The 25341-nt window shown below is 35.2% G+C and overlaps 7 protein-coding genes, 1 long non-coding RNA gene and 2 other non-coding genes across 10 annotated transcripts; 6 read left to right on the forward strand and 4 right to left on the reverse strand.

Annotated features, from left to right (window-relative positions):
• Nucleotides 1-2859: 2859 nt before the first annotated feature.
• On the forward strand, nucleotides 2860-3764 carry LOC105963266 (uncharacterized). The gene is made up of 3 exons (XR_016029846.1): nucleotides 2860-3244; nucleotides 3384-3434; nucleotides 3560-3764. It is a non-coding gene; the product is annotated as an uncharacterized LOC105963266 (long non-coding RNA).
• Nucleotides 3765-5220: 1456 nt separating this feature from the next.
• On the forward strand, nucleotides 5221-7029 carry LOC105963269 (uncharacterized). The gene is made up of 3 exons (XM_012987662.2): nucleotides 5221-5945; nucleotides 6039-6146; nucleotides 6544-7029. The coding sequence occupies exons 1-3, from the start codon at nucleotides 5289-5291 to the stop codon at nucleotides 6700-6702; spliced, it is 924 nt and encodes a 307-aa protein (XP_012843116.2). The 5' UTR covers nucleotides 5221-5288; the 3' UTR covers nucleotides 6703-7029.
• LOC105963349 (pathogenesis-related protein STH-21) lies at nucleotides 7011-8374 on the reverse strand. The gene is made up of 2 exons (XM_012987742.2): nucleotides 7571-8374; nucleotides 7011-7468 (listed from the first exon to the last, which is right to left on the reverse strand). The coding sequence occupies exons 1-2, from the start codon at nucleotides 7752-7754 to the stop codon at nucleotides 7170-7172; spliced, it is 483 nt and encodes a 160-aa protein (XP_012843196.2). The 5' UTR covers nucleotides 7755-8374; the 3' UTR covers nucleotides 7011-7169.
• A 2486-nt stretch (nucleotides 8375-10860) lies between these two features.
• On the reverse strand, nucleotides 10861-11736 carry LOC105963351 (pathogenesis-related protein STH-2). Its single transcript, XM_012987744.2, has 2 exons — nucleotides 11474-11736; nucleotides 10861-11365 (listed from the first exon to the last, which is right to left on the reverse strand). The coding sequence occupies exons 1-2, from the start codon at nucleotides 11655-11657 to the stop codon at nucleotides 11070-11072; spliced, it is 480 nt and encodes a 159-aa protein (XP_012843198.2). The 5' UTR covers nucleotides 11658-11736; the 3' UTR covers nucleotides 10861-11069.
• Nucleotides 11737-13379: 1643 nt separating this feature from the next.
• Nucleotides 13380-14400, forward strand: LOC105963270 (pathogenesis-related protein STH-2). Its single transcript, XM_088814170.1, has 2 exons — nucleotides 13380-13641; nucleotides 13894-14400. The coding sequence occupies exons 1-2, from the start codon at nucleotides 13458-13460 to the stop codon at nucleotides 14187-14189; spliced, it is 480 nt and encodes a 159-aa protein (XP_088670296.1). The 5' UTR covers nucleotides 13380-13457; the 3' UTR covers nucleotides 14190-14400.
• Nucleotides 14401-15579: 1179 nt separating this feature from the next.
• LOC105963352 (major strawberry allergen Fra a 1-2) lies at nucleotides 15580-16549 on the forward strand. Its single transcript, XM_012987746.2, has 2 exons — nucleotides 15580-15900; nucleotides 16075-16549. The coding sequence occupies exons 1-2, from the start codon at nucleotides 15717-15719 to the stop codon at nucleotides 16362-16364; spliced, it is 474 nt and encodes a 157-aa protein (XP_012843200.2). The 5' UTR covers nucleotides 15580-15716; the 3' UTR covers nucleotides 16365-16549.
• Nucleotides 16550-17780: 1231 nt separating this feature from the next.
• TRNAS-AGA (transfer RNA serine (anticodon AGA)) lies at nucleotides 17781-17862 on the forward strand. Its single transcript has one exon. It is a non-coding gene; the product is annotated as a tRNA-Ser (tRNA).
• Nucleotides 17863-17940: 78 nt separating this feature from the next.
• On the forward strand, nucleotides 17941-18022 carry TRNAS-AGA (transfer RNA serine (anticodon AGA)). Its single transcript has one exon. It is a non-coding gene; the product is annotated as a tRNA-Ser (tRNA).
• A 381-nt stretch (nucleotides 18023-18403) lies between these two features.
• Nucleotides 18404-19972, reverse strand: LOC148764887 (uncharacterized). The gene is made up of 3 exons (XM_088813732.1): nucleotides 19431-19972; nucleotides 18812-18955; nucleotides 18404-18672 (listed from the first exon to the last, which is right to left on the reverse strand). Exons 1-3 carry the CDS (start codon nucleotides 19953-19955, stop codon nucleotides 18589-18591), a joined length of 753 nt encoding a protein of 250 aa, XP_088669858.1. The 5' UTR covers nucleotides 19956-19972; the 3' UTR covers nucleotides 18404-18588.
• Nucleotides 19973-23007: 3035 nt separating this feature from the next.
• On the reverse strand, nucleotides 23008-24723 carry LOC105963076 (flavonoid 4'-O-methyltransferase 3). The gene is made up of 2 exons (XM_012987443.2): nucleotides 23662-24723; nucleotides 23008-23533 (listed from the first exon to the last, which is right to left on the reverse strand). The coding sequence occupies exons 1-2, from the start codon at nucleotides 24412-24414 to the stop codon at nucleotides 23234-23236; spliced, it is 1053 nt and encodes a 350-aa protein (XP_012842897.2). The 5' UTR covers nucleotides 24415-24723; the 3' UTR covers nucleotides 23008-23233.
• Nucleotides 24724-25341: the final 618 nt, after the last annotated feature.

Raw genomic sequence — 25341 nt, forward strand, 5'->3', positions numbered from 1 at the left:
TCCCCAAAATGTCTCGTATTAAAGGAGATACCATTCACACTTATATACACTTACTTACATCAAAAGGCAAAATCCCTCGTCCCCAGGGCTCCTATCATTTGGCCCGACAAATATTTGATGGAAGGATGCAATTAATGGTGACTCAACGGCCCGTTCTCACAAATCGGAGCTCTGGGAACGTGGGATTTCAACTTTTGGTGCAGTACACTATTATTAATATTAAAAAAAAAAAATGACGCGTACCACCAAGTTGGCTTCTTTAGACTATAGCCCTATGTTGGGTGCTAAATACCAACACGCAAGTGCACGTATCGCAAACAAGTAGTAAAGTGGACTCGTGAGAGTCAGATGTCGATCCCACAGGGAATACGCAAATTACCTAATCCTAAGTACCAAATTCTAACAATTATGATTTTTATCCAGCCTACGCAAGTTTGTCAATTTAAATCAATTAATCAATTAAACTAATTAAGAAAGCAATAATCACGAGGAAATATCAATATAAAACGGATCTAGGAATTTATCTTCCCCCTATGCGATAATTCTTCACCCAATTAAACCTCTATCATGCAAGTTACAATTCCCGATTATTAACCCAAGACACGAAATTACTCATAACCCGCTGTCGCGTGTATTATGAGTCTATTATTCATAAACGATTCACTATATGTCTATGCAAACCTAGTATGAATAAAGCATTAAAATAACAAGTCTCGTAAACGGCTACCTAAGGTATTATCTGTATGTCTACGATAATACATGCAATTAACACACTCATCCGGTGAAAACTACTCGAAGGCTCTCCTATCCTTGTTCTAATTATTAAAACGATCTGTCAATCAATTCTAACAATAACATATAGCAACATAAATTAGCTACTTTCATGCGCTAAATAAGATCAAATAGGAGAAATAATCGAAGAAATTAAACTTGCATAATATTGGAAAAATAAGTTCGAATCACCACATAGGGTTCCAACAAAATCCTAGAATAAAAACTTAGCTACTCATGTTCTTAACGAAAAGCATAATAAAAATATGAAAGTTCATAAAAATCTAGAAATAAAAGTAAAGGAAGAACTATGATGAAGATTCGTCAAGTCTTCGTCTTCGTTGCTCCGTTCTCTTGCTCCTAGATTGCGTGTGTAAAAGATTAAAAGATAGATTCCTAATTGTGTGCTTTTTGGCCTTTTATAGGGTGTAAAAATATAAGCGGCTGGTTTCCTTGTGTAATTAAACTTCCTTCACTGCGCCACTTCGTGAACCCGGACGGCCGTGTGAGAATTAGGCTTGAAATCCGGACGGCCTTCCGGTCTTTAATTCTTCAGAAGTTTTGATTTTCTTACTTTTGGCCCACTTTTTCTCCGAATTTGCAGTTTTGACCCCAAAAGTTTCCAATTCTTCAATTTGTACCTAAAATACAAATAATAACCATTTTAAGCACCAATTATCGTTAAAACACACCAAAAGCCCCAATTAAAAGGTGCAATTAAGTATAAAAATATACACTTAACACACCCCCAAACTTGAACTTTTGCTTGTCCTCAAGTAAAATCATTTTATAGCACAAAACTCAACTACACATCTCATTACATAGATCAATGGCTCAATTTCGCGTTTTCAGAACTTGTAAGTATGATGACAATTCTTAGGCATTCGCAAGCTCAACATTCAACGGCACTTAGTCACTCACTATCACCAAAAACCACAAATCATACAATTGCTTCAAGTATCCAATATTTGCAAATTAAAGATAGAAAGAATTTATACTTACATGCATATATTTGACTCCAAATACTCACCAAATTATTCTACTCAACTAATATTGAACATTAAGCTATTGGGATCATTGGGACTTTGTGGCTTTCAATTGTTAGGCTCTTTGGTCCGAGGTAGGTAATATGGATATGTGTGGCTAATTTTCTTGAATTGAGGTGATTACGCCAAATTTTGAAAGATAGGCGTTTGAAACAATGAATTCACCTCTAAGGACTTTAATAAACTCGATTCTTAAGAGTTCAAAAGTCTCCACTTTGCTCTTAAGAGAATGGATCGAGCTTTCAACACAATTCAATTACTAGTCCTTACTTCTCCCTTCTAGTCTCTTCTTCTTCTTTTCTCTTTTTTTTTTTTTTTTTTTTTTATTTTTTAGAAGAAGAGAGACCTTATAAGAATTTTCGACCGAACTTCAAGGAATAATTATTCAAAAATCTCCACTTTTCTACCTTCTACATATTGGCTAAAAGAAAGAACACCTTTTCCCCGAGGCCCAAAGCATACTACGCGGTAGCAACGCCGGCCGAGAAAGATTTGGCGGTGAAGTACTTCCGATCACTGGACGCAAACGGGGACGGCAGAATCAGCCTTGCGGAGTTCAAGACAATGATTTCGAACGACAAACTTTTTAGGGAACTCGACGAAAACGGCGATGGAACCCTATATATATATAACCATCTTCCAAGGCTTCTCATCTTGTTCTTTCTTTAGTATTAGTAGCACCTACTTCAAAATAGAATTGTCTTCAAATTATATATATATATATACACGTACTCTGTAACAAAATCTTGAGAGAGAGAGAGAGAGAGAGAGAGAGAGAGAGAGAGAGAGAGAGAGAGAGAGAGAGAGAGAGAGAGAGAGAGAGAGAGAGAGAGAGAGAGAGAGAGAGAGAGAGAGAGAGAGAGAGAGAGAGAGAGAGAGAGAGAGAGAGAGAGAGAGAGAGAGAGAGAGAGAGAGAGAGAGAGAGAGAGAGAGAGAGAGAGAGAGAGAGAGAGAGAGAGAGATGAACGAGATACGTGAAGTGGCAGAGGCTTACTACGCAAGAGCAACAATCGATGAGAAAAACTCGGCGCTGAAATTTTTCTGATCACTGGACGACGACAACAACGGCACAATCAGCCATCCGGAAACTAGTGGATCCATGTTTGTCGACCGACAAACTGTTCAAGGAGCTCGACAAAAACAACGACGGCACACTTGATTTCAACGAGGTCCTGGCCCTTTACTACATCCAGAAATGCGGCGCGCGTTTGTGCGATGCGTGCGGTGATATCCTGCTGACGTCGTACTTCTCTTGCCTGCTCTGCGAGAAGCACCTTCCGAATTCCTTCGACCTCTGCTGCCGCTGCTACGGCGGTGGGGCGTTCAAGCACCACCACCCGCCGTCCAAATTCATCGACAACCGTTCGATACGGTTGCTGCTTGATAAGATCATGAAACACGCCGAAGTTAGCGAATCCGGTGACGAGGTTAAATTAGTAATTATATTACATTAATATGTCATTTAGTTTAATTTGTGTGCAGTGTATATGTATCATAATGAATTAATTAATTAATTCAATATGTATGGACTATATATATTTTGACACTCTGATCAAATTCGAATAGGTAAGGTTGCACAATTCCCAACGATCAATCGTTCGATCTCAATCGACAAAGGTAAGCTTTTCTAGACCCTGTTTACTTTGAAGCATTCGGGTGAATATATCATTTTACTCGATCGATCGGCCTAATTAATTAATATATTATTAATTTTTCGATATTGATCCGATGATGATGATTAGGTGACGGCAAAGGAACTTTTCGACGCGTTTGGTAACGGTGTAAAGATTGGCAATGCCGCAGTTCACATTGGCAATTTCGCAGTCGTCGCCGGCTGTTGCATCATGTAGTAATCGTCTTCGTTTTTAAGTTGAGACGACGACAATTTAATTACCTGCTATGTTTGGTTTGTTATTAATTAAGTTTTATTTTAAATTTGTTTGGACAGAGGTATATATGGAGGGAAGGTATATATATATATATATATATATATATATATATATATATATATATATATATATATATATAGTCTGTAATATATATGCAGTTATCAGATCATGCAGGGTTTGGGATAATTAAGTGTGCTGTATCTATATCTTAGAATATGTAAGATGTGTTATGTACTTATATATAAGTGAATATAACTTAATTTGAAATAATTTTTTTGTCAAATTAATTAACTGTATATATATCTTCTACATTAGTTGATTTCGTTTTCGAGCTAGCTCAATCATATATATATGTTTTCTGTATGTACGTAATTTAACCTTACATATATCGTCGTGATCATGGACATAACTAAAACAAACGAATTCAACTTTTCGATCGGGAAATATATAACGTAACGACTATTTGATGAGCACTTAACTAGCTATTATATATTGGAGACGATGGAGCTTACACACCTAACATATAGACCTAATCAATTCATTTAAAAAAATTCTTGTCACATATATATCATTTTAATTAAAAATAAATTAGACGACTAATTGATATCGAGAAGACTAATCTCCGGTCCAAGCCGTCGAACGTGCATCTTATTCTTTCTTTAATACGATCTATTACCACTTCAAGAGTACGTACTCGACCGATATATGCAGAAATCCTCTATCTGAAAGTGCGATATATTGGTGCCGTATTTTCATGCTTGCTCTGCGATCCGGCCAACTTTTTGGATGCCCGTTCTATGTTCGAAACTAGGGTTTTTTTTACGTGAGAAATAGCAAATGAAAGACTTTGACTTGCCAATATGGAGCATAAAGTAAAACTATGATTAAATATCAAATTTATTTTACACTAAGTAAAATAAATAAAGTATTATAACACATATAATCAGAATATTAGGAATTAATTTCGAAAAGAAATTCTGATCGAAAATCAGAAATTTAAATTTATTTTTTTTATATATAATTTCAGTTCCAATTCAAATTATTTTGGAGACATCGGAATGAATGATCTAAATTAAATTAGCCATCAAATTAATTGAACTATATATATATATATACACACACACACACACACATAGGTACTCCATCCTTCCTCAATAGTTGTCACTTTTGTTAGTTGCACACGTATTAAAAAACTCAATAAATATGTATAAATAGTAAAAAAAAAAGTATAGTAAATTACTAAAATGCCCATACCATTAATTGATTTTTAAATAATTACTTCAGTTAATTATGAATGAGAAAGGGCAAAATTGAAGAAATTGTAGTTAATTATTCATTAGAATAGTAAAACAACAAATAATTTGAAATATGAAAAAATTGAAAAAGTGTCAAATATTAATGGAAGGAGGGAGTACTAATTATTGTCGAGAAAGTAAACTTCTGTGAAATGACGAAAAACTCCCTTGGGCTACTTCTCCAGTAACTGCCAATAATTCCCCAAACTATAAATAATTCAGTTTCCTCCGATGAAACAGAAACCAAAACAGACTGAAAGAACAGAGTGAACAAAAAAAAAAAAAAAATGGCGAGCGATCAACAAATGAATTCCCTCCAAGATTTCCAAGAAGAAGAAAGCATCTGTAGATCCATGCTCCACCTCTCCACCGCCGCTGCCGCCGACCACCACCACCCCACCACCTCCATCCCCCACAATGCTGCTACGTTCGACTCACCGGACAAATACTCCGCCACCGCCACCACATACACCAACTCCGCCAAACGACACTCCCCTCTATTTCCGTCGTCGTTTTACGAACCAGCTTCCAAAAGGGCCACCCTTCGCCCCCCTCCACCCTCCTCCGCCGCCGCCGCCGACGACACTCGCCACCTCCTCGGCTTCACTAAACTCCAACTCCCGCACTCGTTCCCCACCGCCGCTCCACCGTCCCCTCTCCGCCGCACCCTCTCCGAGCCCATGCAGCTCACCGAACCCACCAATTCCGAAGCTCCGCCTCCACAATTCTCCGAATTACCCCCACTCCAGAACCACCAGCCGCCGCCTCAAGAAAGCTCATTCCCATATCCAAATACCCAGCCATTCATCTACCGCACAGTGTCCGACCCCAGCCCCGTTCTCAACTGCCAGGTGGCGGCGGCAGCCGCCGCCACTCCGCCACGCCCAAATCAGTCGAGGCACGTTTCTAGGTCTCCGAGCTGCGGAGAGAGCCCCAGCCAAAAGGTGGGGTTTCTAAATTCTTCCAGAATATTTTTAATTGAAGAAAAATAAATAAATGCCGTTTTTAAATTAGTAATTTCTGTTTAATTTCTGCAGAGGCTGAAAAGGATGAAGGAGCGGATGAGAGAGATGAGCCAATGGTGGAATGAAGTTGTTCTTGAGGGCGAAGATGAAGATGATGAACCAGAGAATTACATTCACAAGGTCTAATTAATTTAATTCCCCCTTTTTCATTATTTATTTAATTAATTTAATTCCCCCTTTTTCATTATTTATTTAATTAATTTTATTTATTATTATTAAAAATTGTCTATTTCTGGTTATATATTATTGTTTTACGATCGTCTCGGAATCGGGATTGATCGGTTAATTTATTCATCTGTCGTATTATTTTCAGTTAACAAGCATGAGAAAAATTACGTGTAACTTCGATTTTTCGACTTATCGTTCTTGCTGTATTACGTTTACTCGCGTCGATAATGGTGAATATCGACCGATATAAGTGTTCGTATGTGTAATTTTGTTTTCTGTATAACTAAGTGGTGCTTTAACTTCGATTTTTCGGCTTACGATTTTTTTTTTTGGTGTTAAAAAATTGCAGGAAGAATGTGAGAGTGATACGGAAAACCCGAAACAAGAAGCCGTGTGGGTGGAGAAGAATGGAGATTGCCTCGTTCTTCATTTCAAGTGCCCGTGTGGCAACGGCTATCAGATTCTGCTTTCTGGCAACAACTGTTACTACAAATTGACCAACTTTTGATCGCCAGCTGGATCAAGAAATCGACTGCAAAGAACAGCTCACTATCCTTTCGTTCTCGTTCGGTTTTACCAAGAACCCTTTTGAGTACTGTCTGAGTACTGTCTATACTTTCGTATTAGTTTGTGTTCGGATATATGTACGATGATTTCCGACTGAGATTCTCTAGCAGAATATTAGGCACGTAAATACTTTTTTTTTTCGTTTTCGGTGTTGAATAAGTTTCTAGTTAACTGTGATCAAATATTCATTGATTGATCGATCGATCGATCTTGAATCGGTTGTCTTCTACTATTTTTGATCTTGAAATATGAAAAATTGCATGTTATATAGTTTCAAGATTTATACTCATAGAAATCAGATGTGAAAAAAGGGGGGAAAAAAAAACCAAACATAATAAATACATAGTTCTCTATAATCAGAGATTTAATCAATCCAGAATAGGAAATAATACATAATTAAATAATCAATCAGGCACAAACAAGAGGATTAGCAATTAGATATTCTTCACAAGACTTGCAGAGTTCCATAGCTTGTTCTTTACCAGCTTTAATATCTTCATCGTTAATTACTAAATCACCCTTCGTGTGGTACTCACTCGTCATCTTAATATTGCATCCTCCTTCGTCGCATGCCTCGAATTCGGTCTTGTAGCAGATTTTTTCAAGCTTGTCTCCAAGTACGTCTCCTTCGACTAATGTGTACTTGCACGAGTAGTTCTCCGTGTCGATTGCATCGATTCTGTGCTTCAGATACTTCAATTGTGCACCTGATGTTATAAATCAAGATACATAATTAAATACATAACTAATGAAATATTTTTATTATTGAATTTTTTTTTATTAAAAAATTATATTACGTATGTACGTACCCTCGGGGAAATTAGTCTGCATGATGCAACCAGAGGTGACACGATCTCCTCCGACGGTCTCGATGCTCTTGATTGAGGTGGTGATTTTGGGGATGACGTCATGTGATTCTGTGATTAAAGCTTTGAACATTCTTGATGGTGAAACCTTGGTTTTCACTTCTTGGAAAAAACTCTTCACTCCCATTTTTTTTAAATTTTATTTTAAATAAATTGGAAAAATGAGAAATATATTACTAATGTATGTAAATGATGTAAAGAGAGGAGAAAATAGGAGGGTATTTATAGGACAAAGTCATTGTCAAATTTGAACAGCTGTGCCAAAGATTTCAAACATTCAAAGTTGTTGATAGTAGACTATTATGGAAGCTTCTCTCTAGACTGAATGATTTTGCTATTTGGGATTTTATATAATATAACGAACAAATTTGTTTCGATTTTTTTTTTTTTTTTTGGTTTTTAAATTCGTGTTTGAGCTTCGTTTGGTTAGCAATTGAATTGGGCTCCAACGAGCTTTAATCTAGCTCAAGTAGCTTGATTTTTTGTATGTGTTTTAACATTTTCTTTTCTAATCGAGCCTTGTCGCTTGAATGAAAATATTTGTTCAATCTTTTGTTCGTAATGTTAACACACCGAGCTCGAACGAGCTTTTAACGAACGATAAGATCTTCAAATACTCCATTAATTTGAAAGTAGGGGTGAAAATCGAACGGATCGGATCATAATAGCACTTTCGAAAAATATATATTTTTTGGAAAGGAAAACTAATTCCAATTCTATTCCAAAAATAAAAAATAAAGAAAAAAATTGGCAAAATCGGTATATGTAATGAAAAAACTTGTTCCAAAATCGAAAATCTTCGGATTGGAATTGATATTAAGACAGAGAAGCTACTACTAGCTAGGCAGTATTTGTTCCGATAAGTTAAGACGGGAGAAATTCACAATTCAACCACTATACTAGTAAAATATAACTCAAGAAAATAAAACAGACTAATTCTTGCTCGCCCGGCCTTGTTTTCGATTCACCGCTTCAATGTGTTGCTGCCGAAACTTGCGTTTGTACTTCTTCACCATGGTGGCGTAATCGATATTTGGCAACGGAAATGGGGCAAGGGTATTAAACAAAGCCATAGAATGGGCGTCCAACGCCTTGCGTACCCTCTTGACATAGCGTAATCGTATAGAACAAATCATGTCGAAACGGTCGTACCACGGGCAGTACATTTGGGGTTCGCTCAACGGCCTCATCAAATACGCACTCAACTTCATAATTCTCTTCATCTCGTCCATCATTCGCTTATTTCTGCTACGGCATAGCTCGTCGAATCTCTTCCCCACCTCGTCAGCATCGTCTTGCACAAAGTCGTCGTTATATTGAGGCAGCATGACATTGTATTGTTCGTCGGGGAATATGTGAGGTGCCTGGAGTATGTAGTTGAATATGCCTTCAACGTTGACGTAGGCCGACAGATCCTTTTTAACTTGGTCCATTGCGTCTTCGATTTCCTTTGCTAACTCTTCTGATTTAGTAACGAACTCTTCGTCCGAGCACTTTGATTCTCGCAACTTATACATATTTCTGCTTCCTGAATATGCAGTCCTGTAATTCAAACATTAGACTTATCAAACAAAACCTCATAATTTTTTTTAATATTTTAATATGTAAGTATACATGTAACACGAAACCGAAACCGAAACCGAAACCGAAAGATCTATCAAACAACAGATATATTGCTCAGATAGGTACAATTTAGAACTTAAAAAATAACTACGGCAATAATTTATCCACGAACACAAAAAAAAGAAAAAAAAAATCAAAAATTATATTACTGTTTCTTAAAGAGCATGAAATTCAAAATTTAAGACCAAAGAAAATCAGATTATAATATAAATTGACGAATTAAATTAAAACACCAACGCATCTTCCCTTATCTTCAACCAAATTCGAACCAAAATAACAACAAAATTCAGAAATTTATCAAAAAAAAAAAGAAAGAAATTCAGATTAAACACGAGGATCGGATGAAAATACATAATATAACACATCAAAGCACAGATCTTTCATTATCTTCAACCAAACCCCCAAAAAAAATTCAGAAGAAAAGCACAAAAGAATCGAGAAAACAATAAACAGCGGCAACTCACCTTCTTCAATTTATCGTTCGCGCCAAAAAAGAAATTCAAAGCAAAACCCAAAGATAGAAGAAAACACGAAAGGAAGAATTGAGAACGGGAATAAATAGTAGTAGAATTTAACCTATCCTTGTTGGAAATTAAGTCCTAATTGGGATTTGGGACACGTAATAAAACTGATTATGATGGATATTACTAAATTACGAAAAAACCCCTGAGGGTCTAATTATGAAAATCCCCTTATACTTACATAATTACGAAAATTTCTCTCTTATTTGCGTAAATTACGAAATTCCTTATTTAACCAGTGTTTGACTGTTTAGATTCTCTCTAGACCGAACGATTTTTCTATTGGGACTTCATATAATATAATGAATAAATTTGTTTCGATTTTTATAAATTGTGTTTGAGTTAATTCGTTAGGTAAGCAATTGAATCGGGCTCCAAAGAGTTTTAATTTAGCTTGAATAACTTGATGTGTTGCATATGTTTTATTGCTTTTTATTATAATCGAGCTTGAGCTCGTGTCGAGCCTCATAATTGGTTCGTAATGTTCAGAAACCGAGATCGTAGTACAAGCTTTTGACGAAGGATCTTGAATCAAATAGCAATAATTTTGGTTTGATTTTTTTTATCAGATAATAAGGTCTATCCTATTGTCTTTCATGAGTCAATGCATGTCAAATCTATCTATTTTCCAATATTTTGGAGGATATTCCAAAATTCCTATATAGACCCCTTTTCAATAAATAAAATCAACATAAAATTAGTGCGTGATTCCTCTTTAATAGAAGTGACCGACTCAGTCGCGTCGAATGATTCCGCGATTAGAGACCGCTGCCGCCGGTTCAGTGATTCTCGGTCATTTATCATTTTTCAATTATTCTCCTCATTGCGCGTTTCGGCTTGCATCGGTTACTTTATTTAGTTCTATTATTGTTCTTCTTCTCTTCTCTATAGTGTTTTAGTGCATTGTCTATGATTCTCGACCCCTTTTACCGTTTATATATTCTTGATTTCGCGACCGACATGACTGTATCTTGAAATATAAAAATTGCTTCGATGATGGATTGATTAACGATTCATTGCAATTTGCACATGAATCGGTTTAGTTCAACTACGGATTGATCGATTGATACGAAAAGCGATTGCAAGATATTATATAATCAAAGATTCATACTCATAGAAATAAGATATGAAGAAAAAACAAACAAACACAGGAACTAGCTAGTGTTCCTTTATTAGGATTATTACATCCATTCACTCAAAACAAAACAAGAAAACCAAACAAACATAATACATAGTACATAGTTCTCTAATCATGGATTTAATCAATCCAAAATAGAAAACATACACTAAATAATTAATCAAGCACAAACATGAGGATTGGCAATGAGATAGTCTTCACAAGCCTTGTACAATCCCAAAGCTTGTTCTTTCCCAGCTTTAATTTCTTCGTCATTAATTACGAAATCACCCTTTGTGTGGTACTCACTTGTCACCTTAATATTGCATCCTCCGTCGGACTCCTCGAATTTGATTTCGTAACAAATTTTTTCGAGCTTGTCAGCAAGTACATCTCCTTCGACTAATGTGTACTTGCACACGTAGTTCTCCGTGTCGACTGCATCGATTCTGTGCTTAACGTACTTGAAGTGTGCACCTGTCATAAATCAAAAAATATACTTAAATAAAATTTATGTAACTAATATTTAATATTAGTATTGAATTTTTGAAATATAATTAAAATTATATATTACGTATTACGTACCCTCGGGGAAGTTAGTCTGCATGATGCAACCAGGGGTGACACCTTCTCCTTCGACGGTCACGATGCTCTCGATCGAGGTGGTGATTTTAGGGACGATGTCGTGTGATTCGGTGACCAAAGCCTTGAACATTCTTGATGGTGAAGCCTTGGCTTTCATTTCTTGGAAAAAACTCTTCACTCCCATTTTCCTTTTTTTTTTTTTTTAATTGCTAATTAAAAGAGAGTATTGATTTTTGAGAGGGAAAATTGAGCTTGTTGATGAGTTGTGGAGATAATTGAAGAGAGTACTTATAGGCATTGTTTTTAACTTTTAAGGGATTAAAAAAAATAATAAAAATAAAAAAGGATGTCATTGTCAAATTTGAACAGCGGTGCTCAAAATTTCAACATTCAGATTTCAGAGTTGTTGAAAATAGACTATATATTGTTTGCTTCATAAATTCTATGGAAGCTTCTATCTTGATTCTATGTAATATGTTTTTTTTTAAGAGTATGTATCCATCAAGTATATAATAATAATAAGATTTTTAGCAAAATTAATATTTATCGACTAAGGTGGTGTTTGCAGATGCTTTTAGAGATAGAAGTTTTCTTTTCTTCCGCACACAATCTATTTTAAGAGCAAAAGCTTGTTTTGCGAACACCTAAAAATAGACTGTTTGCAGAAGAAAGCTTCTATTTCTAAAAGCACCTAAGTGTAAGTAAAATAAATTAATAAAAGAAAACAAATTATTTTCTTAAATTTTTTTTTTTTTAAGTTAAGTAGGTAGATAATTATTGAGTTTTATTCCATATTCCATTTTTTATTCTTCGGGATGGTAATGTTCCGTCTCAAAATCCCTATTTTGTCCCTGTAAATTTTTTTGTCGGTTGTCCCTGTGAACATTATGCAGGTATCCACTAGTACTTGCCCCGTCAAAATCCTCGAAAAATTTATGCATGTGTATTTTTTTCTTCCAAATTATTCTTGTGAAAACAAGCTTAAAGCAATAAAATTAAAGATCAATTGAATTTCATGAAGATAAGATTAAATTAAATCAAATTAAATTATTTATAATTATGATGGTGTTGATAAATATAATTCGTCGGTGGATCAAATCTGTAATTCTTTATCTACCTTATCTATGATGGATTTCTTGTATCTACCTTATCCACCAATGTTCTGCATGATGTCCAAAAGAGTGCTCCATTATAGTGTGCTTAATTAGCTAGCAGACATGCCACATCATTATATAGTATAGTACTATAGTGTGTGAAGCGAATAAATATAATGTAAGAATAAACGTTAAAAAAAAAAGGTAAATTACGGCCGACCCCATGAGTTAGTTAATGTCAAATTACGAAAAACCCTTCATGTTTGTGTAATTACAACCATCCATCTCAACTATAATTCTTCCTACACGTCCATCCTTATGGTGTCAAATTCAACAGAATCTTCTAGATTAGTTTGTACTCGTTTTGTGCAAAATGTCAGTTTATATATAGTGCACCACAATCTGATATTTACAAACTAAGAGACACATCTTACGATCATCTTGTTTCAAAATGTGGAGTTGGAATGAAATAAAATGGGTTAAATTGGAAAATATTCCACATAATCTACAAGATTCCACTAAATTTGACACTGCAAGTTTGAACGTGTAAAAAGATTCATAGTTAATAAGGTGGATGTAATTACCGAAATAAGAAGAGTTTTTTTGTAATTTGCCCTTAACTCAGGGGATAGCCGTAATTTAACCAAATGCTAATGCTTCAAAATTATTGCCGGTAAACAAAGGGGTCCACGGCGGCTTAATTAGGAGCCCATAGATTTTATGCATGCATAGTCTATAGATTTCTTAAAGCAAATACAGTACTTGATTATTGAAAATTATGGCATATGTCATTTTCCTATAAATGCCCTCTTGCAGCTTCTATTTTCTTCACAACCCACAATTTAATTTTCTAATTAAATAATATTCAAAAAAAGAAAAAAGAAGAAAAAATGGGAGTGAAGAGTTTTTTCGAGGAGGTGAAAGCAAAGGTATCGCCATCGAGATTGTTCAAGGCGTTGATCACCGAATCGCATGACGTCATCCCGAAAGTCACCACTTCTATCAAGAGCGTCGTGACTATTGAAGGCGATAGTCTCACCCCTGGTTGCATCAGGCAGACCAACTTCCCTGAGGGTAATATAGTAATTTATTTTAATCATCGAGTTTAATTTAGAAATTCGATATAACACAGGGTACTACTAATTGCAGTAAACTATATTATTTCCGACGCAAATTACGTGCGTGCATGCATGCATGAAGTAAGAATTATACTCATTGTGATTGCCCTAATTTAAATATCCCAAGAAATTAATCATATATTGATCTTTGATGTTTTTTTAGTGTCTTTATTAAGAAATTTTAATTTGGTTTGATTTAATTTGGCAGGTGCACAATTGAAGTGCGTGAAGCACAGAATCGATGCAATCGACACGGAGAATTACGTGTGCAAGTACACATTAGTCGAAGGAGATATACTTGGAGACAAGCTCGAAAAAATCTGTTACGAAATCAAATTCGAGGCCTCCGAAGAAGGATGCAATATTAAGTTGATGAGTGAGTACCACACAAAGGGTGATTTCGTAATTAATGACGAAGAAATCAAAGCTGGGAAAGAACAAGCTTTGGGACTGTACAAAGCTTGTGAAGAATATCTCATCGCTAATCCTCATGTTTGTGCCTGATTGATTATTTAATATGTGTTTTCTATTCTGGATTCATTAAATCCATGATTAGAGAAACTATTTATTTCTAAATATTATGTTTTGTCTGTTTTGTTGTTGTTTTTTTTTTTTCTGATTGAGTGGATGTATTAATAATAAAGGAACAGTGTCGTTCCTGTATGTAATAAAAGAATTATTTTGTAATTTTGAATGTGGGAGAATTATATTGTAATATTTAAGTCTATATATTGCAACTAGATTGTAAATCATAAATATCTATAATACTTTTATTTTGGTTCGTTGTAGGTAGCTAGCATCTGATAAAATCATAAAAAGTATAAAACCAATTATATTAATTGGAATTGTTTTTTTACTTTTTATACAAATAAAATGTTAATCCCCAGGTGCAATGAAAGTAAGTAAAACCAGGGCAAATTACGCCCACCCCTGAGTTATTGGTCAGATTACGAAAATCTCATCATGTTTGGGTAATTACAGTCACCTCCCACAACTATGTATTATTTTACGAAACGACCCCTCGGAGGTAAATTTAGGGATGTTAAATCGGTAAAACTGAACCGAAATTTCGGTACGCCAACATTTCATGCAGTTTACCGAACTGAATATACAATTTGGTTCGGTAAATAACCGAGTTACATACATTTTATGTAAAAATATTTAAGAGGAGGGGCGTGGCTGTAATTATCATAATAATAGGGTTTTTTCGTAATTTGGTCATACCTCAAGGGGTGGCCGTAATGTGCCCTATATTATTAATTTTATGTTCATTATATTTATAATAAAAAAAAAATTAAAATTAAAAAAAAAAAAAAAAAGTTCGTAAATTTGAATTCGGCTCATTAGAAAGCTCGAACTCGTGAGCTCCCGTACATGGGCCTTGCATTTTGGGCCTCTGCCGTACTTGCCCAGCCCAATGAATAAAACAACTTCACACATTTAATTTGAAGATGGCGTTAGTTTCATTTAATTAAAAGAACAAGTCATGAACAAAACAAATCCATATAAATAAACAACTAAAAAAAATAAAATAAAAGTTGAATACTATAGATTTTCCAAGTAATAAGTCACACAAATATGATTTTTCTTTTTTCTCTTTTCTTATAAGATCTCGAAGTTTGGACTTTTCTTTACATGCCTACTACTTGGACTAACCTTAATAAAATGGTGTTCAATTCAAATTCAGTCTTCGTCCTTTAGTACTAAATTATTCTTACTACTGACAAACTGAAGAAACTTATCTTAGAATATCTAAATTACAAGCCTTGAAAGTCCAATGTGGAGTGCTCTAAAGACTGAAATTTCAAACTTACTAATGCAATTTCATTTATTTATTTTAATTTTTTTAATAGTATAATTAATGGAAAATTCTAGTAGCATCAGAATTTATACTATAATTTTTTTGCCTATAAATTCCATCACAACTTCCTACCTTCATCACAACAATTACAATCTTCTCATAAAAGAAAGAAAAGAGAAAAAAAAAATCTTATTACATTATTCTTTCAAGAAAAGAAAAGAAGAAAAAAAATGGGAATCACCAAATTGAGCCAAGAAATCAAAGTCCAAATCTCCCCCAAGAGATTTTTCAAAGCCATGGTTACCGAATCCGAAACCAACTTACCGAAAGTAATTCCAAAGGCCATCAAAAGCGTCGAGATTCTCCACGGAGACGGTGGCGCCGGTACCATTCGGAAAACAACCTTCGCCGATGGTTAGTTACAATATATATACCGTAAAAAACGTACATGATTAATTTCTATTAATAATAGCTTATGCCGTATTTAGTAACATTTTCGTATTTTTCTTAGTAATTATTTCACTATCTAAGAGGTATGTTACGTACGTATGATATATATTAATTCCGGTTATGTATGTATACAAACAGGTTCTGCAGCCACATACAAGATACATGCACTTGAGACGGAGAACTACGAGTGTAAATTCAGTATGATCGAAGGGTCAACCCTAGGAGACAAGCTCGAATCAATTCACTTTGACCAAAAAATCGTGGACACGAAAGACGGAGGGTGCATTGTCAAGCTAGAGACAGAGTACCACACCAAGGGGGATGTCCAGCTCAGCGACGATGAAATTAAGGTGGCAAAGGAACAAAACATCGGTTACTACTCTCTCGCCGAAGAAACCCTTCTTGCAAACCCTAGCATCTGCGCCTAAAAACCGCGATCACGTCTTTCTGTCTTGAATAAGCGACACTTGTTACAAAGTGCGTAGTATGTTTTTATTTTTGTTTTGTGTGTAAAATAAGTCTTGCGAAAGGGCAAATGAGTCTTTTAAGTATTGCCTTTCTTTGTGAGTTTTATGTTTGTGTGTACTACTAAATAAAATCTGTCTTTAATTTATAGACTTTGATATGCACTTTCTTATCATGTTGTGTCTAGCAAGATTGTTCGAATAAGCGTAAATTAGTAAGAATCGAAACTACATTTTATATGAGCAAGAAACATAAATATAAGAAAATCATTGATATTCAATGGAAACACGCTACATCGAATTTTAAGATTGCAAAGTTTGTTCCGTTTTTACACAAGTCGAAACATCCTCTCGCGCGAAGGATAAAAAGTTGCATGCGTAACATTTTAGATTTGAAACAGCAATATTTGCCGATAAACATCGTACGTCTAACTAATTTGCAATGCGGAATAAATACAAATTACAAAGCAATATTGATATAAAATGGAAATCACTTTTTCAAACATCATGCGTGGAAATATGCATGATTGACCGAAACCAGGCCCGTTCCTGAGAATTCGGGGGCCCTAGGCGAGGTTTAAAGAACAACTGAAAACATGGGTTCCTATTTGATAAACCATTTTTTTTTATTAATGGGTGTTCGAAATTGAATGTATTAAAAAATATATATAAATAATATTTTTCTAAAAATGATGAAATAAAAGATTACGGGGGTTCGGGGGCGGTGCCCCCGAAATATTTTTTGAAATGTATGAATATAAAGTAGCGAAAAATATGGGAAAAAATTCAAATTAACAATATGATTTGCTAGTTCACCTCCTCCCGTGAAATATAATATTTACCGTGAAATATAATATTTATAGCAAATAGACTTCATAAATATTTATAAACTTGAATACACTAATGAATATTGATTCTTATTTTAGAATAAAAATAAGTAATTAACACCATATAAATTTAATATTTAGAGGACCCAAAGTTAAGAAAATTGCAAAAATATCTATTGATCATTTAGCTTAAATTTATTTTAGAATCAATGTTTCAAAATATTATATATAATATTTTTTTAAAATAAGTACTAATATATAAAGTGTAAATAAAATAATTTGGGGCCCCCAAATTTTCGTAAAAATTCGGGGGCCCTAGGTGACCGCCTACTTCGCCTCCCATCAGAACCGGCCCTGACCGAAACACATAACTTCAAGAAATGAGAATATGAGACTACACGTACCTTGAATGTATATTGTGTCAAAAGTTCTAGAACATAAAACAGAGCCATTAATTTATTTTTTTGCCGAGATAAAAGAGAACCATTGATGTAATATAGTTTGTCAAGGATTCGGTGAATTCTATGACACTGGGGATAAACTAATATCAAATGTGGTCGTGCCGGAGTGGTTATCGGGCATGACTAGAAATCATGTGGGCTTTGCCCGCGCAGGTTCGAATCCTGCCGACCACGTTTTTGTAGTTTAAGCACCACTTTCTCTGGAAATTAGTTAAATAGTCTAATTTACAACTCACAATATTTAATCATCGAGTGGTCGTGCCGGAGTGGTTATCGGGCATGACTAGAAATCATGTGGGCTCTGCCCGCGCAGGTTCGAATCCTGCCGACCACGGTTTTTTTATAATTCATTTCTTAATCCATATATTTTTTATCATAGGTTTAGGTCTCGTTTTAATCCAATTTTTTTTTTTAATCCATATATTTTTGAGGATAAAAAAGAAAGAAATGATCATAGGTTTAGGTCTCGTTTTTTAAGAAATGATTAATCAAACTAGAATTTATATTGTATTGGCACGAATATGTATTTCGAGAGGATATCTTAGTTAATCCTTTTTTTTTTTTTTTTTTTTTGCTGAACTTGGCCAGTCAAGACATTTTTTTGTTTTTTACGCGATCTATAGCTAGCTCCAAGTTGTTCAAATTCTGCAGATTTCTTTTTTGCAAATTGACGTACGGATGACCGAATTACATTAATTAAAAATAAAAATAACTTTTGAGCCCCTATGAATGTGTACGTTGCCGATAAAATAGAACCAAAGACAGCGACCCGTGTGCATCAAAATCATTACATTGCCATTAATACAAAACAAATTAAAACCAAAAAAAAAAAAAATCGAAAAAAAAAAGCTACAGAAAAAAAGAATGTAATATGATGATCAGAAGCAGAAGGAAAAATGGTCAGAGGATTGTACAAAGAGTGGTTGAAATGGTTCCAATGCTGAGTCCTACCTCAAGTGTTGCTAGTGCAGTTTTCCACATTTCCTGCAAATTAAAATCATATTCACCAAACTATCAAATTCGATACACGTACGGGATCATGCATAATTTAACTAATTAATTATTATATACCACATCAATCGATAAACGGAAAACATTTGTAGCGAATTAAAGGCATACTCACCATATGTGTTGCTGGAACAATGGCATGATGATGATTATCAGGCGTTTGAGGAGGAGGAAGAGGAGGAGGAGTCCAGGGTTGTGGCTGTGGTCTATTACTATGATACACTACCTGAGTTGCATGCGTTGTGTGCGGACTGCTTTGCTGCATGTAATAATTATATCAGATTTTATTAATAATTTGATGTGTTTTTACCGAGTCGGGACCATAAAAATTTATTAATTAAGCGAGGTTATTAATTTATCGAATATTGATTTATTGTGGTTCTATTGTACCACATTCTCCTATGTACACTTTGAATTTAGAGTTATACTAATTACAAATTAACACATTAATTAAACTGCCCCTATAGTTTCACCTATTTACATAAACTACCCTATATTATAATTAACTCTATATATGAATTTAATTGCAAGGGTTTATCTCTACGTACAAAACAAAGACAATCAACTTATAAAAATAAAACAGATTAATTACTATATATCTTTAATTTGTTTATAACTTTTGGTCTTTTTTTTTTTGTAATTGAGTTAGACATGCATGAGTTGACTTTATTAATTACCTAAAAAGTCAAACCCTAGCCTTAACATAACAAGATCAACATTAATTAATAAATTACCTGATGATGATGATGATGATGGGGATGATGATTCACATCTGCAGGTCTTGGTGCTGATCTCCCATTGGCCGAAAACCGCTTCTTCGTTTCGAGCAAAGTGAAAGCATCCAGAAACTGCTGGCGGCCGCCATGGTTGTGGTCACTCTTGTTCGACCTGTAACAAAGGATACACAAGCTGTAAGCACCGGCGGGGCTGTCGAAGCACTCCACGCACGAGAAGAAAGTCCCGGTTACGAGGATTCCGCAGCACTCGCACACCGGCCGACCACTCTTGACGATGTAGTAAAGCGTCAGCACTTCCCAGAAATCCAGGCTGCCATTGCCGTTGCTGTCGAGCTCCCTGAAGAAGTAAGGGTTCGCCAGGCGCACGTGGCCCTGCTCCTTCATCAGCGACAAGAACTCGTTCATGCTCACCCTCCCGTCGCCGTCGCTGTCTAGGGTTTTGAAGAATTCGTACGCCAGCGCCTTCGCCGCCGGCGGGCTCGCCCTGTAGTGGGCATCTGCTATCGCGCGCAGTCGCTCCATTCAGATCTAGAGAGAGAAAGTTAGAGAGAGAGGGGCCGGGTTACTCGATCTGGGTTTTTACGAAATAAATAATATAAAAGGACTTCAGAGTATGAAATTATTTTTAGCAGGGATGGTGTCGTTATTTTGATAATATTTAAATGTGGCGTTGACTTGACTTCACATGCTAATCTAATTGGGAATTGTGTTGAAAAAGTCTAATTAAACATTGTTAAATGATTTACATCAAGCAACTAATCTGCGATTATGTCTTCATAAATTGTACTCCCTCCGTCCCATTTTAAATGACGTTTTGAGTTGTTACACACATATTAAGAAAATCAATAAATGTGTATAGATTATAGTAAAAAACATTGGAAAATACTAATATATCCTTGACATTAATTATTTTACACTAACAAATCAGGAGTGAGAAAGGGTAAAATTAAAAATAATGCAATTAATGATGCATTGTAAATCTAAAATAACAAATAATTTGGGACAAAAAAAAACCTCTCTAAAAAGACATATAATATGGGACAGAGGGAGTATATAATAATTGAAATAGGGCCGACTTGAAGTATATATTCAATCATTTGTGAGAAAATATAGTCTTGAGCAATTTTTTCATTTTTTTCTTAAATTTTATTTGGTAAAAGATAATTGTAGAGTACAATGTACCGCGATATCGTATTAAAACCAACTGTATATCGAATGTTTTGGTACAGTAATGTTGTAAAATATATTTTTACCATAAGTCACGATAAGTACACGATAACGCTAAAAGAATTCCATATCCCTACAATAAGATTCCATCGATCCAATGGGCCGAGCACAATGGACCACTGACGAACCTTATGAAAACCCATAACCATGAAAGTCCAGTAGTCTCATGCCCACAAATACAACACATATGTTATTTTCTTTCAAACGTTTCCGTCTTTCGAATACGTTTCGTGTCTGTCCGACACTCGAGAGCACTTGCCGAACATCTCATAGGTTATTTTGCAATTTCTAAAAAAATAGGGATATGATCGAATAACAAATTTTGCTGTTTTTCTAAATATTTACGTGATTTAATGATCAATTTTGCAATTGATCATTAAATAATGTAAATAATTAGGGAAGCAAAACAAACATTTGAAAGTTCACTATTCAAATATATTAAATTTCTGACTTTTTCAAATATTGCAAAATCGCCCAAATATTGTGTCAGGCAGGTGTCCTCGAGTGTCGATCGGACACCAAAACGTGTCAAAACACGAATACCTTAGAGAAAGTTGAAGTTTTCGTGCTACTTTAGATAATAATTATTTAATTTTATGATCAACCATGCACCAATTTATGTCGCTTCCAGTCAACTTTAATATTGACCACAAAATTCATACAAGATCAATGTTTCTATCACCACTTGTTACATGCATTTAACATATGGCTATAACTTCAGTCCGATGTATATATTATAGCTTGTAGATCAAATTTATTTTGCAGATTCAAACGGTGAGATTTAAGGGCTAGAGATGTGATGATTGTGACAGTGGTCCCGGGGCCCCGGGCAGTTAAATGCTACGCACCTTGTTATTTATACCGGGTCGATTTAAATCGTAGATTTAATTAAATAACTATCTACTATGCACCAAGGTTGTAAAAATCGGTAATCGGGTCCGAGTCGGTCAGGCACCGACTCACGATTAATCGGTGCGGCGGTGATTAATCAGTGATAAATCGGAAATAAATCGGTTTTTAAAATTTAATATAATATATTTCTAAATATTATTTATAAATACTCCAAACATATGTAAAAAAATATTTAAACATAGTTATATCTCCATCATGTATATATTCTAATAACACAATAAAAGTTTAATAATCATAAGATCATAATACATAAATATCCTTATAAAATATAAATAAAAAAACAATTTTTTTGAATTTACATTTATTCTTGAACATTCGTGGCATACATCATTAGTTCTTTAACAATAACAATTAACATTAACAAAATAAGGCATAAACTCATATTTTCTTTTATTAAAATCCAACTTTTATATTGAATTATAAAAAAAAATTAAAAAAAAAAAAAAAAAAACCGATTTTTAACCGATTTTTGACCGATTTTTTGCCACCGAGTTTGACCCGCCTTAAAGGTTTGACCGCCTCAGACCGCCTCGGACCGACTTAGACCGCCTCGGACCGACTCAGACCGCCTAAAACCGCCTCACAGGCAAAAAACCGATTTTTCAAACCTTTACACGAAAATCGTAAAGGTTTTGGACCGCCTCGGCCGAGGCGGCCGATTAATCGGCCGCCTCGACCGATTTTTAGAACACTGCTATGCACATATACACATGAGTGTGAGTGTGCGTGATTATACATAGATATACGGTTTAAATCTATTCAGTGTAAATAATCAGGTGTAGCATCTAATTTTCCATGGTTTCGGTATATTAAGACACTTTTTTTTATAAGAAAATATTTTTTTCTAATATATATATATATATATATATATATATATATATATATATATATATATATATATATATATATATATATATATATATATATATATATATATATATTATAATATTAAGCATGCCAAGTTTTATATGTTGGATTTATTTATGTATTTTTTTTTCACAAAAAGTTTAGTGTAAATTAAATGATATTAGGAGAAAACTTCTCTTATAGCAAAAAATATCGGGAGTTAAAATTTTAAAAATATAATTACAATTTCAAAAATATTATACTATGCTATTATTATGTAAAATATATTTCTCCAAGTTCTATTCTTGCATCAATTTACCATCTCGGTAATCAGTTGAGCTATATCGTGTAGAATAATAGTCTTTAAAAATATTATTATAAATGTGAAATCTTTGTATTCGAATTTGTGCACCCAATTATTATTATTCAGATAGATTGTTTTTTTTCGATTGGTTACAAGACAATGGATTGGGGCACAATGGAATATCTTCTATTAAAAGTTTCGAAAATAAATCCGAAAAGACAAACAACATGAACTTGAAGAATTTTATCAGAATTTATATAGCATTCTTTTATTATACTTGATACAAAAGACAAACAATACAAACATACATTAATTAATCATTCATATATTCAACTTTCTCTATCCCATTTTGTATTTTAATTAATCTTCGGCTGCATAACATGTTACGCACCTTAGATTGTAATTTGTAACTAATAAAAATGGGATAGCAAAAGTGAAATATACAGAATCACAACATGAAACCCTAATACATATTATTACCGTCGTAGATCTGCACATACTCAGACACATATTAAGGGAAGGCCTCGATCACGGAAACGACGGTTTTGATGTTTACGACGTTGTGCCTACTAAAGCCAGCCTCTTCAAGAAGATATGCCCATTCTTTGTAAGTCCTCTCCTTTCCCTTCACCATAACCGACATCATAACCATATCCAACGATAAACGAGCACCCGCGTACTCGTCTCCTTCTCCATCTTCGTCTATTACGGCTTCCACAATCATCACTTTCCCGGTATCTTTCGGAACCGCGTCTTTGCATTTCTTCAGGATGTCGATGCACGCTTCGTCGCTCCAGTCGTGCAATATCCACTATATTATATTACCATGCATGCATCCAAAGGAAAAACAAAAATCGGAATGAATTGATTAAGATCAACGTAAAAAAATATATAGTCTTGTATCGAATTTGTTACTATATGTATAAATAATTAATGTACCATGAGCATAATTGCATTGGAGTTTGGGATATTTTCGAACATGCTTCCTCCGACGAAGTGGATCCCTTCAAGAGGCGGCGCGTGGTCGACAATTTTGGGGAGATCGAGAACAGTGCCGCGGAGCCATGGAAATGCCTTGACCAGCATGCTAAGTGCCATTCCATGGCGGCCGCCGACGTCCAAGAGGGTTTCTATTCCTTCGAAACCCTCCGGGAAGTTATCGATGACCGCCTGGGTCGCAACCCTAGCGTGGGCCGCCATGGAATCGGTGAAAACCTTCATGTGGTAACCGAAGTCCGGCACCGACCACGTGTCCTCCCCGTTGACGGACTTCAAATCCGGGCGCCTACCGGTCCGCAGGGCCTCCGGCGTTATGCCGCGGTTGGGCCCCGGCGGCGTCCCCTGAAGCAGCATGAACGGCGCCAGGTTGTCCCTCGTCAGAAGCCCCGAAAGCGGCGTCGCAGCGTAGTGAACCTCGTTGGAGGAGGATTCGGCATGCGGCGGCGGAGGAGATGTCTTGAAGATGCGGTGGTGGATCAAGAATCTCATGATGCGGTGGAGGGGTTCGGTGGGGACGCCCACAGCGGATGATAGCTCAGAGAGGGAGACTGGGCCGCCGCCGCCGCCTGCATGCTTCCTCACAATGTCCGGAATCTCGAGCTCGACGGCGCACTTGACTACCCTGCAATTTATATACCCAAACGCGTAGTTCCACACTTCTGCTCGTGCACGCGCTTCTTCATCCAATCCCATCTCTAATTTTTCAACTTTCCTTTTTTGGTTTATTAAAATCCAATCAAGTATACCCAATATATAATATGTCTCTATATTCCAAGATATATATAGTTGTCATTTGTCAAGTATATTGCTCCACCCACACACAAACTTTATATAATGCTACATCGTGTGAAATATATATATTTGTTATTTATATTCCTATTCAACCATAAATAATCAATTCAGTGGTGATTTAAGATGTTTTTATCGAAAATTTGTGTTTCTTGACCGATTCACCGATTCCCGAATTTTGGTCACTTAACCCCGATTTGTCAAATATATAATATGTCTCTATATTCCAAGATATATATAGTTGTCATTTGTCAAGTATATTGCTCCACCCACACACAAACTTTATATAATGCTACATCGTGTGAAATATATATATTTGTTATTTATATTCCTATTCAACCATAAATAATCAATTCAGTGGTGATTTAAGATGTTTTTATCGAAAATTTGTGTTTCTTGACCGATTCACCGATTCCCGAATTTTGGTCACTTAACCCCGATTTGTCAAATATATAATATGTCTCTATATTCCAAGATAGATATATATAGTTGTCATTTGTCAAATATAATGCTCGAACCAACACACAGTTTTACACAATGCTACATCGGGTGAAATATATATATATGTATATTTGTTATTTATATTCTTATTCAACCATAAATAATCAACTAAGTGGTGATTTAAGATGTTTTGATAAAAAATCGGGTTCGATGACCGATTCACCGGTTCCCGGATTTTAGTCACTTGAACCCCGATTTTTAATTTTTCTGGTTTTAAAGATCAGACCGGACCGCCTCATTGTCGGGTCAAGGTCGAACCGGTCCGAACCTTTGGGTAGGTGGTGGGTATGTCTAATCACCTCACCCACCTACCTACTTACCATAATTAAT

This window comes from Erythranthe guttata, chromosome 14 (assembly GCF_056151865.1).
Source record: "Erythranthe guttata isolate IM_541 chromosome 14, IM_541, whole genome shotgun sequence".
Taxonomy (NCBI): Eukaryota; Viridiplantae; Streptophyta; class Magnoliopsida; order Lamiales; family Phrymaceae; genus Erythranthe; species Erythranthe guttata.

Bases quoted from the DNA above. Each gene is read 5' to 3' on its own strand.
- LOC105963270 (XM_088814170.1), top strand. From the start codon at position 13,458: ATGGGAGTGAAGAGTTTTTTCGAGGAGGTGAAAGCAAAGGTATCGCCA. The intron at 13,642-13,893 runs GTAATATAGTAA...TTAATTTGGCAG, and splicing joins GCAGACCAACTTCCCTGAGG to GTGCACAATTGAAGTGCGTG.
- LOC105963352 (XM_012987746.2), top strand. From the start codon at position 15,717: ATGGGAATCACCAAATTGAGCCAAGAAATCAAAGTCCAAATCTCCCCC. The intron at 15,901-16,074 runs GTTAGTTACAAT...GTATACAAACAG, and splicing joins GAAAACAACCTTCGCCGATG to GTTCTGCAGCCACATACAAG.
- LOC105963349 (XM_012987742.2), bottom strand. From the start codon at position 7,754: ATGGGAGTGAAGAGTTTTTTCCAAGAAGTGAAAACCAAGGTTTCACCA. The intron at 7,469-7,570 runs GTACGTACATAC...TTATAACATCAG, and splicing joins GCAGACTAATTTCCCCGAGG to GTGCACAATTGAAGTATCTG.
- LOC105963351 (XM_012987744.2), bottom strand. From the start codon at position 11,657: ATGGGAGTGAAGAGTTTTTTCCAAGAAATGAAAGCCAAGGCTTCACCA. The intron at 11,366-11,473 runs GTACGTAATACG...GATTTATGACAG, and splicing joins GCAGACTAACTTCCCCGAGG to GTGCACACTTCAAGTACGTT.
- LOC105963076 (XM_012987443.2), bottom strand. From the start codon at position 24,414: ATGGGATTGGATGAAGAAGCGCGTGCACGAGCAGAAGTGTGGAACTAC. The intron at 23,534-23,661 runs GTACATTAATTA...AATATAATATAG, and splicing joins CCAATGCAATTATGCTCATG to TGGATATTGCACGACTGGAG.
- LOC105963269 (XM_012987662.2), top strand. From the start codon at position 5,289: ATGGCGAGCGATCAACAAATGAATTCCCTCCAAGATTTCCAAGAAGAA. The intron at 5,946-6,038 runs GTGGGGTTTCTA...TAATTTCTGCAG, and splicing joins GAGAGAGCCCCAGCCAAAAG to AGGCTGAAAAGGATGAAGGA. The intron at 6,147-6,543 runs GTCTAATTAATT...AAAAAATTGCAG, and splicing joins CAGAGAATTACATTCACAAG to GAAGAATGTGAGAGTGATAC.
- LOC148764887 (XM_088813732.1), bottom strand. From the start codon at position 19,955: ATGGAGCGACTGCGCGCGATAGCAGATGCCCACTACAGGGCGAGCCCG. The intron at 18,956-19,430 runs GTAATTTATTAA...TATTACATGCAG, and splicing joins ATCATCATCATCATCATCAG to CAAAGCAGTCCGCACACAAC. The intron at 18,673-18,811 runs GTGAGTATGCCT...TTTAATTTGCAG, and splicing joins TTGTTCCAGCAACACATATG to GAAATGTGGAAAACTGCACT.